Here is a 15,632-nt window from a genome sequence, read left to right as displayed (position 1 = left end):
CTTCCTGTATTCTGCTTCAGCCCTCTTTCCCTTGGTAAACTGTATGAATGTATGTATATGTATGTTAGAGTAGTTTAAATGTTTAGTCTAGTTAATAAAGTCTTGTTCATGTCACATGTAAAGTTGTCTGTGTCTCAAGCTCATATCTAAAGTCACTAATCATAGATTTTGACTACTTGCTCTTAATACTTAGTAAGAAAGACATTTCCCTTGCCCCGAAATGTACATTTCTATTAATTAATTAATAACCAAAATTGAGTGTTCACGGGATGAACCGAGTATTTGGTTGTAATGTTAATGTAGCTACATCAAGTTAACCCGATTAACTGATCCAAATATTCATAATTGATTATAACAAGTTATGATTGATTATTAATATTTCATAGATCTGATTCGCTTCCTAATGGTGGAAGAATATAGAGCTGATTCGCTACACCTCATATGATTAGTTGATTCTGAGTGGTGGTGTAGTGGTCTAAAGCACATAACTGGTAATCTGGTAATCAGAAGGACACTGGTTCGAGCCCACATTGTGTCACTGAGCAAGACACTTAACTTGAGGGTGCTCGTGGGGGGATTGTCCCTGTAATAAGTGCACTGTAAGTTACTTTGGATAAAAGCGTCTGCCAAATGCATAAATGTAATGTAATAGGTTTTGGTTGACAGGTGACTACATTAAATTAGGTACAAGCATGTGTAAGTTAATTAATTAAACATTAACTAATATAGTTGTGTGCCTGTGATTTAAGGGGTTTATGTGTTACAATTCAAGGCAGAAATAAATAGAAGGAAAAACACACATTTTCACCTAAAGAAACTTATTAAAAGTTCACCATATGAGTTAATTAACAGAAACACTGGGATATAACACAAAGTATTTCAATACTATTTGACAAAAAAGTCATCCACAGAGAAGTTTAATGCTATGCATGTAGGTTATTGGACAACATCACTTTGCTTTAATGGTCATAGAAACAAGATTCAGACTGCCCACACAGACCTCAACACTTGTGCTCAAAGCACAATTATGGGATCATTGATCAGTTTTTGTTTTTATCAAAAGTAATTTTGTGCAGAAAAGGAAATTCAGACTTCACAAAACAAGAAGGTAACAACAAAATCATCAGTAAAAACAGTGTAAATCAACTTGAAACCAGCGAAACCATGCAAGCTCATTAATTATTCAAGTCTGGTTTATGTATTAAACTAACATATTACTAAAATTAAACTATGCTTTAAATGAAATGAAAATATAAACAAAATAACAAATTTGTCAAAAAACAAAATCATACTAAATCAAAGCATTTTACCCACTCCAAATTCTTCCATCAGCCTCTTTTGCAGTGATAATGATAATTGAAAAAGAAACCCTGACTTATAACTAGTTTAACACAAATCTCATACATGTTTGTATAAAAAAACGATGATTGTCAGGGACATAAATTGATTCCACAATCAGAGTTTGCACAATAACTTTATTACCACCTGCTGGTAGAATCTCTAAACTGGAAATGCAGGAATTGAAATTGAACTTAAAATGATTGCTCTCAGGAAAACCCGATAAGACGTAGTTCACGCTCTTTGCGTGTAGTGTTGCACTTTACAAACTTAACAAAAATAGGGCCCATAGTCTTGAAAAAACTTCTCCTTATGTCTAAGTGCTGAATAGCATATCAGCATACTAGTGCTATTTCAGCCTACCTATTATGGTTGTATGCTATGGCTAAGTTCAGAATAGCCTACTGCAATACTACGTTTGCAATGTCTGCCTTGTAGAGTAGCATTATTTTGGCTTTGAATAAGTTTGGAATAGCATACTATTATACTACTAATTCTGCCTTTATGGTATTATGCTGTTGCTATGGCTAAGTTCAGAATAGCATACTATGTTTACTATTTATGTCTATTATATAGTAGTAATATGCTTTTTTCTAATTTCAGAATAGCATACTGCTCTTCCTGCCTAATATGGGAGTATACTATTGACTAATAGTAGAATAACATACTACATTTAATATTTCTTCCTAGTATCATAGTATGCTATTAGCTAAGTTAAGAATAGTATGCTATCAGATAGTTAGAGATAGTTTTGGCCAGATAGTTTTGCCAGATAGTTTTGGAGGTGGTTAGTTGGTAGAGTGGGCCAAACTCAAGCAAGGCCTGTAGATGTTATTCTAAACACAGTAACTCTAATTTTCCTCCTTGAGAAAAAGAAAAGTCCCCTTCCTGTAACTTCTCCATGTGCTCTCCTCCAAATAATTTCAAGACAATGGTAAAGCTTAAAAACTGTTCTAAACCTGAAAAGAGGAAGCATGAACCTAAATAATGGTTAATAAAATTTGAATCAACCCCAAAGTGTCCTCTACCGATGCTAGCCCATCAATCAAGACAACATTGTAAAGTCACATATTTTCATCATGACAATGTTAGTAAGTTAGTTAGTTTGTTTGCAGGTGTGGGAGGGGCTTAATGTAGTGAGGTCATCATGAATGCTGGTGGGCGACACTGACACTGCTGAAGCTGCACCTGGAACTATCAGAGGAGATTTAAGAGTTCATATCAGCAGGTATACACACAATCACAAACACAAACAGTTTTAGATTTCTGTTTGAGTTTGCATGAAAAAAATAGTTTTATGGTGAACTATTGGCATTAAAACCTTTGACATGAAAATGAGTGACATTACGGAAATGATTGAACTTTCGTTAAATTCATGTTCATGAATGTCGTTCATGCCTCTGATACTGTTGAAGGAGTACAGGAGATCTTGTTGTCTTGTTGACTATGAGGGATGTGATCATAAAAACATTTACCATCTATGAGACTGAGAATAATATTTAGAAAAGTGCAGTGACTGCATGTGTAATATCTACTGTATGTATGTTAAACTGCTGTGGTATGTGGCCACACTGGGCTGGAGATGAAGAATGATTTCAAGACAATTTTTTAAAGCACAGAAATGCTGATTTGCAAACAGTTTCTGACTGTAGGTAAACAAATGTTACAATTATCAAATAGTTGTCATGTTTATTCTGTTGGTTCCTTTTTTTCATGGCTCTTATTTTGAAAAGTTCATGTCATGTTTTGTTCCTGTTTCCTTGTCATGTGATCTTCTTGTTTCCCTCCATGTTTATGTGTCTTGTTTTCATTGGATCATTGTTTGATTACTTTGTTATTAGTCTTGTCTTTTTATTGGTTAAAGTTTATTTAGTCTTGTTATCTTGTTTATAGTTTAGTCTTGTGATTGGTTATCCTTGTCATGTGTTCTACTATGTCAAGCATTTAAGCTTTCATGTTTTCAATTGTCCTTTGTCAGGTATTGTTGAAGTAATGTCGTTTCATGGTCGCCGCCGAGCCAGAGTTTCACATCATGGACGCCAACGACCCTGAGTTTCACGTCATGGCTGCCAAGCTGGCATCCCACGTCATTACCAATGAGCCCATGCCTGCCATAGCCAACAAGCCAACGTTGCCAGCCTCGTCTGTCCCAGAGCCTGCACTGCCAACTTCGTCCTCATAGAGGAGGAGGAGGAGGAGGAGAAGGAATTTCTCAGTCCATGCCCACGACCACAGAGGTCACTCCTAAGACTCTACCCATGTTCACGACCACAGGGACCATCTCTGAGTCTCTGCCCATGTACACGACCACAGAGGTTGTTTCCCAGTTATCCATGGCTCCACCTTCCACAACCTTGCCCCACGTCATGGCAGCCAAGCTCAGCCTGCTCCATGCCACATCACAGCCACTCTTCCTCTAACAATGATAAAAATGGCTTTTCTTTTATATGTTTTAAAAAGCATATTTGCCTTTTATCAGATCCCTAATGTTCCCTTAAAAATATGCACTATAACTGGTTTGGATTTGATTAAATAGTTATCAATAAATTAGAACTAATTAAATAGTTATTTAATCAATAAATTAGAACTAATAATGAAAGATTGTCTAATGCTGGAATAAATCTCCTAAAATACTTTGTGGTTTGTTGTATGCATATTTCTATTTTGCCTATTCCACATCTTTATTTGCCACCTATCAAGAGGGTTTGTAAGATGTCATGAATGAACGAATGATATACATATAAAGCGCTTTTCTGACATTAAACTCAAAGTGCTTTTCATAGTGAACGGGGGGGGGGGTTCCCCTCAAACTCAACCAGTGTTCAGCATCCACCTGGATGATGCGACAGCAGCCATATTGTGCCAGAACACACACAATCATGAGATGTTATATACAGAAAATGTTAGAATTACATGGCAATTATACATGATATAGATACACGTGTAACAAGATGTTCATCATCCAATAAAACCTTAAAGGAAAGCGTGATAAACCAATGAGCAACAAATACATTTTTACATGATCAATAAAAAAAAAATAATTTCCTGTTAATGACAGTATGTTTCTTCTATGAATAAATTGACATTTATTTCAGGCATTGATGGATGTAAATATTAGACAACTATGATGAGGTGGTACCACGGTGATGCTGCATTTACACCTCAAATGTCAATTTTCAATAATTCAGTGTTTGGAGTCTGCATATACCGACGCTACCACCAATACGGCTTTATGTTCGCAATGCGTAAAACATGGATGATATCACTGAAATCAGTCATAAAAATTGCATTAGCTATAAAATGCAAATTGTCATTAGATTGGACAAATTTGGGACAAAATTAACGCTGAATGCATAATTAATCTAATTATACTCCCAATATGTCTAAGTGTGATTATTAAACCACAAAAGGCTGCCATTTAATTAAATAAATATATCATCTGAATGTGCTGCGTGCTTTAAAATGAATGTGTGAACACTGAAAACAGCTCATCACAAACATCATGTGTGCTCTGGGTGTGTGTATGTTTGTAGTAGATGACAGTGAGCAGAGCGCTCTGAAGCATGCAGCACATACAGACTATATATTGATTTAATCGCAGCTTTTTGAGGTTTGATAATCACACTGGTTCATGTAGCAAACTGCTTATCAGGAGATGAAAAACTACCATCACAAATACACAGAAATGACCAAATAAAAGCTTGATTTAAATGAATGCCTGAAATAGGAACAAATATCAAGTTTAATGTAATTAAATAATAATAGTAATAATAATAATGTATTGAATCGATATCTCACATCTGTGATATTCTGTTGTGCAGCTGTAACCAGGACACACACACACAAGATGAGACAGTCACAATGTAAGTCAAAAACTGCTTTTATTGTTAACAATAAAAGCAGGCAAAAGTACAAACGGGCAAATCCAGTGAAGAGTCGTCGAGGGAGTGAGTGTGTGTGCGACGAAGCGGGGATGGGGCAGAGGAGCGGGGTTCGTGACAGTACTCCCCCCTCTGAATAGGACGGCTCCTGACGGCCGCGGGAGGTGGTGCAGGATGATCGGGAGACAGACAAATAAACCCTGAACAGACAACCCACAAAACACACAAACAAAATTGAGGGCAGTCCAAGGGGCACAAAGGGAAATGAGACAGTCCATGGGGTCAATGGGCAGTTTCAAGGCAAGGTCAGGGGGAACATAGCGGACAGGCGGGTGGTCGGGAGATCTAGGGGGCAGCCATAGGGCAGAGGCTGGGTCAGGGGGTCTGGAAGGCGACTGGAGGACAGGGACTGGGTCCGGGGGTCTGGAAGGTGACCACCGGACAGGAACAGGGTCAGGAGGCCAGGGAAGAGGCCACAGGACAGGGAGAGTGTCAGGGGGCCACCGGACAGGGTCAGGGGGCCAGGGAAGAGCCGTGAAAGGCGGAGCTGTGGAGGACTTGGGAGACGGAGCCTTGAGAGACTCGGCAGGTGGGGTACTGAGAGGCTGAGGAGGCGGCGCCATGGGGAGCCCAAGAGACAGGGCAGAGGGAGGTGGTGCCGCAGGAGGCTTTAGGGGCGGAGGCCTGGAAGGCTCTGGAGGTGGAGCCGATGGAGGCTTTAGGGGCGAAGGCCTGGAAGGCTCAGGAGGCGGAGCCAATGATGGTGGCGCCATGGGCGGCTCCAGCGAGGTAGGCCTGGAAGGCTCTGGAGGTGGAGCCGAAGGAGGCTTTAGGGGCGAAGGCCTGGAAGGCTCAGGAGGTGGAGCCGATGACGGTGGCGCCGTGGGAGGCTCTAGCGAGGTAGGCCTGGAAGGCTCTGGAGGTGGAGCCAAGGGAGGTGGCGCCGTGGGAGGTCCCCGAGGCGATGACCTGGCAGGCTCTGTAGTCTCGGGGGTAGAGCCGTAGCAGGCTCAAGGGGCGGAGCTCTAGAAAGCTCTGGAGTCTTTGGGATCAGAGCCGTGAGAGGCTCGGGAGGTGGAGCCGTGGGAGGCTCTGGAGGGGGAGCCGTAGGAGGCCCGAGAGGCGGAGCCGTAGAAAGCTCTGGAGTCTTTGGGAGCAGAGCCGTGAGAGGCTCGGGTGGTGGAGCCGTGGGAGGCTCTGGAGGGGGAGCCGTAGGAGGCCCGGGAGGCGGAGCCGTAGGAGGCTCAAGAGGCGGAGCCGTAGGAGGCTCAGGAGGCGGAGCCCTAGGAAGCTCTGGAGTCTCTGGGAGTAGAGCCGAGAGAGGCTCGGGGAAAAAGGTCATGGAAGACTCGAGAGGCTCTAGAGGTGGGGCCCTGGAAGGCTCGAGAGGCTCGAGGGGGGAGCCATGAAAGACTCAAGAGACGGAGCCCCGAGAGGCTCAGGAGGAGGAGGAGCCCTGGAAGACTCGAGAGACGAAGACCTGAGAGGCTTGGAAAGGGGTGGAGCCCTGAAAGACTCGAGAGGGGAAGCCCTGAGAGACTCGAGAGGGGAAGCCCTGAGAGGCTTGAGAGGGGGAGGAGCCCTGAGAGACTCGAGAGGCGAAGCCGTGAGAGGCTTGAGGGGTGGAGCCATGAAAGACTCGAGGGATGGAGCCCTGAGAGGCTCGAGGGGAGGAGGAGCCCTGAGAGGCTCGAGGGGAGGAGGAGCCCTGAAAGACTCGAGAGGGGAAGCCCTGAGAGGCTTGAGAGGGGGAGGAGCCCTGAGAGACTCGAGAGGCAAAGCCATGAGAGGCTTGAGGGGTGGAGCCATGAAAGACTCATGAGGAGAAGCCCTGGGAGGCTTGAGGGGTGGAGCCATGAAAGACTCATGAGGAGAAGCCCTGGGAGGCTTGAGGGGAGGAGGAGCCCTGAAAGACTCGAGAGGGGAAGCCCTGAGAGGCTTGAGAGGGGGAGGAGCCCTGAGAGACTCGAGAGGCGAAGCCGTGAGAGGCTTGAGGGGTGGAGCCATGAAAGACTCGTGAGGAGAAGCCCTAGGAGGCTTGAGAGGGGGAGGAGCCCTGAGAGACTCGAGAGGCGAAGCCGTGAGAGGCTTGAGGGGTGGAGCCATGAAAGACTCGAGGGGCAGAGCCCTGAGAGGCTCGAGGGGAGGAGGAGCCCTGAAAGACTCGAAAGGCGAAGCCGTGAGAGGCTTGAGGGATGGAGCCATCAAAGACTCTAGAGGAGAAGCCCTGAGAGGCTCGAGAGGTGGAGCCCTGGGAGCCTTGGGAGGAGGAGCCTTGGGAGGCTCGTGAGGCGGAGGCCGCGAGGGCTCTGAGGGGTGAGCAGAGGCTGGCAGAGCCGTGGAAGACTCTGAGAGCAGAGCAGAACCCGGCGGAGCCGTGGAAGACTCTGGGGCGGAGCAGAACCCGGCAGAGCCGTGGAAGACTCTGGGGGCGGAGCAGAACCCGGCAGAGCCATGGAAGACTCTGGGGGCGGAGCAGAACCCGGCAGAGCCGTGGAAGACTCTGGGGTCGGAGCAGAACCCGGCAGAGCCGTGGAAGACTCTGGGGGCGGAGCAGAACCCGGCAGAGCCGTGGAAGACTCTGGGGGCGGAGCAGAATCCGGCAGAGCCGTGGAAGACTCTGGGGGCGGAGCAGAACCCGGCAGGCTTCAAGACGGGGCCGTGGTCTGGAGCGCTGGTTCAGTGTCTGCCTCCCCTACAGTAAACGAGGAACCAGCGTACAGTAGGGCGAGGTCAATAAACTGAGCCAGGTTGAGGGAGCAGCGACCACCTGGCATGAATGATAAGGTTGGCTCATTCAGTCCACATTGAAATATGTCTTTCAGAGCCACCTCATCAAAATTCACCTGGTACGCCAGGGCACAAAAATCCATAACAAAAACCTCCAAGGGTTGACTCCCCTGACGCAACCCCAAGAGTCGGGCCGCTGGCTCCTTAATGTCGAGGGTGGGGTTATGGGTTACACAACCGCTGCCTCGCATAAAAACCCCTTGGTCAGCGTCCGAAGAGCCAAAAAACCTCTCCGGGGGTGGAGAGTTCACGGCGCTCAAATATGCATGGGAAGCATAAACGGGCTCAGGGGCAGACACAGGTGAAGCAGGGTGACAAAAATCAAAAATCGGACGTACCTGCTGTCCCTGGGCTGTGAGCGCTCGGTCATGCCTCCCAACGGTAGATCCTTCTGCGTAGCGTGCTGAAGAAATCCGCTCTAGTGAGCTGTGATAATCCTCCGCGTGATGCATTGTGACTGTCTTCGGTGAGGTTGGTTATTCTGTCACCCGGACACACACACACAAGATGAGACAGTCACAATGTAAGTCAAAAACTGCTTTTATTGTTAACAATAAAAGCAGGCAAAAGTACAAACGGGCAAATCCAGTGAAGAGTCGTCGAGGGAGTGAGTGTGTGTGCGACGAAGCGGGGATGGGGCAGAGGAGCGGGGTTCGTGACAGCAGCACTTCATTTGATAAAAAAATGCAATGTTAAATTGAACGTTTTATTAAAATAATCATATTTCCATTTTATTAAAGTTTTAATAAATTACTTCAATTAGACTCATATTTTTTTTTTATTAAATTCAATTTAATGGTTTATTACAGAATTTAAAAAAATAAAAACAGAAAAACGACCTTCTAATAGCCACCGTTTTAATGACCTCTCGTGTGTTTTATGCTTATATATTACAAACTTGTGTCACAAAATGTCCTGGAAAATTGTGCCTGGAAAAGAGAGTGAACCCTGTAACAGACACACATTGGAGTTATCTGAGTAAAATTATATCTGACAAGTCGTATTGTGGTAGGAGACGGTTCTCGTGAAACTATAGCCTGTGTCCTTCACAAGGTGTGAATGAGTCATTTATGAATGTGAAAGATAATTGGTCGAAAGATGCATAGATCTTGAATAGGGATCTTAAAGTTTTCACATTGACCACTTCCTATAAGAGTGAGCATGTTCACACTGCAGACGATGCTAAAACATTCAACAGAAATCATATGAAGGCATCTTTACTCCTGGAAAGGTCAGTTAAGAGTTTTTGTCTCTCAGTGAGATTTGACTTGATAACTCAGAGCAGTTTTAGTTCTCAGGTAATGTTTGAGGTAGAGAAAAGAACAATATAACACTTACATGACCATAACGCTTTGATTTGTGAAACTATTGTATGTTATGTTTTCTTCCAGCATCTACAGTATATTACTCTATAATACCTGATCTTCATTGGCTGTACTTCAGAGGCATTTTTACTGAATCAGGATGCAGACTGTTGCAGCTCTTATTCTCTTAATTACTCAAGTTGCCCTCGGACAAGTAAGATTCTGAGTTTTCTTATTACAGACTGACTGCACAGAAGTATTCTTGTACAGTATATTCATATTAATTGAATACTGATGATAAAGTGATCATTATTTCCTCTTGCTACAGGACTACAGAATGGCTGTTGAAGGGCAGATCTATCCATTGGATATGGCACCGAATTCTGTTGATGACCAATATGATGGTTGTAGAGAGAAAATGTCAAATCTGGTGTCGAACGAATTTCTAAAGAAAGAAATTTCTAGGAATACTGAATTTGCAAAAGCTTGGAAAGAAGGTGAAAGGAATGCCACAAAACAAAGTGATAACTTGACACGGAACCATTCAATTGCCATTTATGCGTACACTGGTAAAAGAGTATATGAGGATTTCAATGCTGCTGTCCGTAGTGATAAACAGAAATACAAAAAAAGGACATTTGCATGGTACTCACTTCACTTTTTGTTGACAGAAGCGATACAGATTCTGAATAAAACAAAAGAGGACTGTCACTTCACTTATCGGCGTAATAAAGTTGAATTTGATAAGGCTGTTCTGAACAAAGAGGTTCGTTTTGGCTCATTTACATCATCTACTCTCGGTCAAAAACCAAAAACTATTTTTGGAAATGTGTCCTGTTTTGAAATTAAAACTTGTGAAGGTGCTTATGTGGCAAAATATTCTGTGCATCCTGACGAGAAAGAGGTGTTGATTCCCCCTTATGAGAAGTTTAAAGTCACTGATATCAAGAAAAAAGGTGAGAAAGATGCCTGGTGTGACACTGTATATGTGCTGAAAAGTTCTGGAAGGAGAAGTGACCTGAACTGTTCTGTGGCATCACTGGCACCATGAGTTTGAGTAGAGGTGACCTAAACTGTCGCGTTGCATCATCGAGTCCCAGATGTCCATCTTTCTTGCTCACAAGCTTTTGCATCTCTATTCATTGCTTTTTACTTTTCTTAAATGTGATTCAATTATAACATGTGATTAACTTTATTCTGAACTTCACATCAGCTGAATTCTACATTAATGTGCCATTTTAATGCATTGTTTGGCAATAAAATATATTACTAAGCAGAAGAATTGTTTGTAAATTATTATGAATAATAAATGTAATTGTTTATTGAACACGTCGCTGCCCTTGCCTGAACATTGCAGTGGTGTCACTAGAGTTAAGGGGTTTTCAGCACATAAAATTCAAGGGTGTAATTTTGTATGAAAGTTGGTAGGGACATATTGAAAGGATAATATTAAAAATATTGATATTAACGTCAGTCTGGTAATATAGAGAAAATATCATAATTACCTAATAAAACAATTCATTTCTTATTTCTCTGCCAAGCATGTTAAATATTAGTCTTTTTTATTTTAAGATTTTCTCAAGAATAAACATCAGCCCTCTGGAGTCGACGGAGGTGCCAGTGCGATCAAATAGATTTGATTTATCTTATAACAACAGTAGCCACGAATGTATTTTGAAAAGTTGACTGACAAATATGAAACCGGACATTAGCCTATGTAAACCTCCGAAATCACAAGTTGCCTTATTTCATTGTGCTTTGCACATACTGCATACAGCCTGTAAAAATAGACATAGGCATAATCTAGCCTATAGAATAAGTTTCTTTGCTGTCGGTAGCCTATGGGCTTCCTCTCTGTTGAATATACAGCAGGTAGGGGAGGAGCTTGCACAGTCGTTGACATCAATTAACGTTACTTAGTGGTGAGTTAACGTCTAGGTTACGTATGTAACCTCCGTTCCCCAATGGAGGGAATGAGACATTGTGTCAGAGAAGAGACACTAGGGGTCTCTCTTGAGCGTCGATATTTACCTCTGATCTATGAAAAAAGGCCAATGAGAAGTTGGCAGACGGTATTTGCATATCCCACCCCCGGTGGATACGGGAGTTCATTCAGGATTTTTCTGAGGAGCCGGAAATTGTTCGCCCACAACAGTGGCTCGGCTCAGCGACGTGGTGGGGAAGACACAACGTCTCATTCCCTCCAACGGGGAACGGAGGTTACATACGTAACCTAGACGTTCCCCTTCTGTCGCTCACTCCACGTTGTGTCAGAGAAGCGACACTAGGGGTCCACTTTTAAACGTGCCATGCACTGAGCCGTGTACGTGAACTGCTGATACAGGAGTGGGCAGGTATTTCTTAAGTGCAAAGGCGACCAGCTGTATCAGGCTGCACGTACCCTTCCCCAATGCCCCATTAAAGTCATCAGAATCCTTCTGGTTACCCTGGAGGGGGGAACAAGGTGATGCTTGCCAACCTGGGAATGGGCCAAGCCTGGCTGGGCCTCTTTTCTCTCTATGTTTCTTGCATAGAGCTACTACGGCCGGGGCCCTTACATGCATTAAGGGAAGGGGGTCTTACCCCGTTTCCTATAATTTCAGGGGGAGAAGACCCTGCGCAGACCACACCTACCCTGCAGGGGAGGCAAAGAGTGGCGAATACATCACATGGCCGTTTAGGCAGACCGAGGCAGCTGTAACTGCCTAAGGGAGACACGGGAGTCCGCTCATGAGAGGACAGTACCGTGGATAACACACAGGGGGAGTCCGAACAGGAGGCCTTAACCTGTGGAGCACCTATTCCAGTACAGGATAGATTGAGTACCCGTAGTGGCTTGGGTCGGCGAGTTCCTACGCTGAACTGCGGACCCAAAAGGGCTAGGGAGGAATCAACCAGGGACTCGAAGATGGGGTCTCCTGGGAACATAGAAGCACTATTTTACCTCGGCTGAGGGACAGGGCGCTAGGCGCAAGCGATTCACCCGGCCAGAACGTCAGCGTGTTACCGAGTTCTACGGGCACGGACCTGAGAAAACATGGGACGATACTGACTCAATTCGGAGATTGTAGAATCTCACGAATGTGTTGGGTGTTGCCCACCCTGCTACTCTGCAGATGTCTGCTAGGGAGGTGCCCCTGGCCAGTGCCCATGAGGACGCAACACTCCTGGTTGAGTGAGCTTGGACCAGCAAGTGGGGGGGCACGGCCTGGGTGTGATAAGCCAGTGAGATGGCGTCGACAACCCAGTGGGCGAGCCTCTAATTGGAGACAGCGTTCCCTTTCTGCTGTCCCCCAAAGCAGACAAAGAGCTGCTCAGAACGTCTAGAGCTCTAGCATGCGGTCCAAATAGATACGCAAACACGTACCGGACACAGCAACGAAAGGGCTGGGTCTGCCTCCTCCCGGGGCAGCGCTTGCAGGTTCACTACCTGGTCTTTGAAGGGCGTGGTAGGAACCTTGGGCGCGTAGCCCGGTCGTGGTCTTAGGATCACGTATGTGTCTGCCGGACCGAACTCCAGGCAAGTGTCGCTAACAGAGTCTGCTTTTAGCTTTTATGCCAGCCGCAGCTGGAACCAGCTTCCAGAAAACACATCTGTTTAGCTGTGCATTTACTGAATGAGCACTGTGCCACTGTGTGTCCGACTGTTTGTACTGTATTTTATTTTATTTTATATTCTAAACTGTTTCAATTATTCTTATTTTTTATTTATTTTTTTATTCTTAGTTTAATCTCTTCTATGTAAAGCACTTTGAATTACCATTGTGTATGAAATGTGCTATATAAATAAACTTGACTTGCCTTGCCTAACAGAGAACGCTTGCAGGTCCCCGACCCTCTTGATGGAGGTGAGCACAATCAGCAGGGCGGTCTTGAGAGAGAGGGCCCTGAGTCCAGCTGAATCTAGCGGCTCGAAGAGGGGGTCTCTGGAGGCCCGTGAGGACGATCGAGAGATCCCAGGAGGGAAACAGGTTAGGCCGGGAGGGAGTTAGCCTCCGGGCACCTTTTAGGAACCTGATAATTAAGTCGTGCTTACCTAGAGACTTTCCGTCTATCCTGTCGTGGTGAGCCGCGATGGAGGCGACATACACCTTGAGGGTGGAGGGGGACAGCCTCCTCTCCAGCCTCTCCTGTAGAAACACGAGCACTGACCTAACCGCGCACTTCTGTGGGTCTTCAGCCCGGGAAGAACACCAATTTGCGAAAAAGCGCCACTTTAGGGTGTAAAGATGCCTGGTAGAGGGGGCTCTGGCTTGGTTTATAGTATCTATGATGGTCAATGGTAGACCAGCTAGATCTGTCGCATCCCATCAAGGGGCCAGATGTGGAGGTTCCAGATGTCTGTGCCCCGTCCCTGAGAAAGAAGGTCCTTCCTCAGGGGAATTCGCCAGGGAGGGGCTATCGCGAGGAGTGTGAAGTCTGAGAACCAAGCCCGGGTGGGCCAGTAGGGGGCCACCAGAATGACTTGCCCTTCGTCCTCCCTGACCTTGCATAATGCGTACTTGTGCAGCCCAGCGGGCCAGCTGAGTGCCAAACGTCTGCCCCGAGGGGAGCCTCTGTCCGGGCATATCAGAGTGGCAGTGGGAGGTTTCTTGGGAGGCAAAAAGGTTTACCTGGGCCTTGCCGAACCGGTTCCAGATCAGCTGGACCGATTGGGGGTGGAGCCTCCACTCCCCGCTGGGCAACCATTGTCGTGACAACATCGCTATCACATTGAGGTGGTGCTGTCTGTCTGACATGTTTGTCTCGAATTAATGGGAGAAACTTCCTCAGGGCAAAGAAAACAGCCAGCAGCTCTAGGCAGTTGATGTGCCGACGCAGCGGGGCCTGGTTCCGACGGCCTGCGGCTGCATGCCCATTGCACATGGCGCGCTAACCCGGTTTGGAGGCGACGGTTGTGACCAGGACGCGTCGGGACAAATGCTGCAAGGGTACTCCTGCCCGTAGAAAGCAGAGGTCTGTCCAGGGTTTGAAGGTTTGGCGGCAGGTGATTCTCATATGCATCTACCCCAGTGGCGCGGCCGCCGTGGAGGATGCCATATGCCCCAGGAGCCTTGAAACGTAAAAGGGACCACAGTGCCCGGCTTGAGGGAAGCGAGGCATTTCAGCACCGACTGAGCACGCTCGTTGGAGAGACGTGCTGACATTGAGACTGAGTCTAACTCCATGCTGAGAAAAGAGATGCTCTGAACCGGGGCGAGCTTACTCTTTTCCCAGCTGACCTGAAGCCCCAAACGGCTGAGGTGCCTAAGCACCTGGTTTCTGTGCATGCATAGTAACTCTCGCGAGGGAGTCAGGATGAGCCAATCGTCGAGGTAATTGAGTATGCGGATGCCGGATTCTCGGAGTGGGGCAAGGGCTGCCTCTGCGACTTTCGTGAAGACGCGAGTGGACAGAGATAGGCTGAAGGGGAGGACTTTCGTACTGATACAGACATTGTCTGGCCGTCGAACGCGAACCGTAGAAAGGGTCGGTGTCATGGCAGGATCGAGACGTCGTACCTTCAGGTCTACCTTTGCGAACCAATCTAGATGCCGGACGCCAGACAGAATTTGTTTCTGGCTGAGCATTTTGAACGGGAGTTTGGACAGAACCCGGTTGAAAACTTGCAGGTCCAAGATCTGTTGTAAGCCGCCGTCTTTCTTGGGTACAACGAAGTAAGGGCTGTAGAAACACTTCTTGTTTCGGTTGGAGGGACAGGCTCTATCGCGTCTTTTCTTTTTTAGTAAAAGAGAGGCGATTTCCTCACGCAGGGACTTACGACCAAGGGGACGAGTATTTTGGACGTACCCGGCGGGGCTTCGCAGCGGGGCGGAACAGGTAGTACAGCGTCAGAAGGCAGTGAAGCGTCCCGATGCTCTGGTGCTGAGAACAGATTCGAAACACTTACCTTGCTCCGCGCACCCGGCAGGGGGCGGGTTCGTGACTGAGGAGGAGGTCTGATGTTGACGTCCGCTGGACTCGTCTGAACCGGCTGGCCGGGGAACAGTCGTGGGGCTGAAGGCGCTTTGTGGCCGCGTCCAGCATGCCGGGACTGTTGAGACCTGGAAGCAAAGTGCCGTGAGAACGGCATTTGCGGGCCAGGTGACCCAGAGACAAAAGGAAATAGCTCTATTATTGAGAATGTAATGAATTTAACAAAAAATTCTCCTCCCGGCCCTCCACCGGGAAACGGAGCGGTCTTACCAGCTCCGGAGCTACCGTCTCGGTCTCTGGGTCGGTCATCTCAGGAGCGCCTGGGAGCCTTCCGGGTCCTCGAGGGGGTCCGTGAGACGAGGGGCGTCCAACTTCTGTGGGGAGCTCGACGCTGGGGCTGAGA

At 46.4% G+C, this 15,632-nt stretch overlaps 1 protein-coding gene and 1 pseudogene across 1 annotated transcript; both read left to right on the top strand.

Annotated features, from left to right (window-relative positions):
* The window catches only part of LOC127648175 (nucleoside diphosphate kinase-like), a 50,278-nt pseudogene extending 47,456 nt beyond the window's left edge, over positions 1 to 2,822 (top strand).
* Positions 2,823 to 9,397: 6,575 nt separating this feature from the next.
* On the top strand, positions 9,398 to 10,543 carry LOC127647440 (T-cell ecto-ADP-ribosyltransferase 1-like). The gene is made up of 2 exons (XM_052131671.1): positions 9,398 to 9,527; positions 9,642 to 10,543. The coding sequence occupies exons 1-2, from the start codon at positions 9,474 to 9,476 to the stop codon at positions 10,362 to 10,364; spliced, it is 777 nt and encodes a 258-aa protein (XP_051987631.1). The 5' UTR covers positions 9,398 to 9,473; the 3' UTR covers positions 10,365 to 10,543.
* The last annotated feature ends 5,089 nt before the right edge of the window (positions 10,544 to 15,632 follow it).

Source organism: Xyrauchen texanus, chromosome 8, assembly GCF_025860055.1.
Source record: "Xyrauchen texanus isolate HMW12.3.18 chromosome 8, RBS_HiC_50CHRs, whole genome shotgun sequence".
Taxonomy (NCBI): Eukaryota; Metazoa; Chordata; class Actinopteri; order Cypriniformes; family Catostomidae; genus Xyrauchen; species Xyrauchen texanus.
This window is presented reverse-complemented; position numbering and strand designations above follow the sequence as displayed.

Coding starts and splice junctions, on each gene's coding strand:
- LOC127647440 (XM_052131671.1), top strand. CDS start 9,474: ATGCAGACTGTTGCAGCTCTTATTCTCTTAATTACTCAAGTTGCCCTC. Junction 9,528..9,641: donor CTCAAGTTGCCCTCGGACAA/GTAAGATTCTGA, acceptor CTCTTGCTACAG/GACTACAGAATGGCTGTTGA.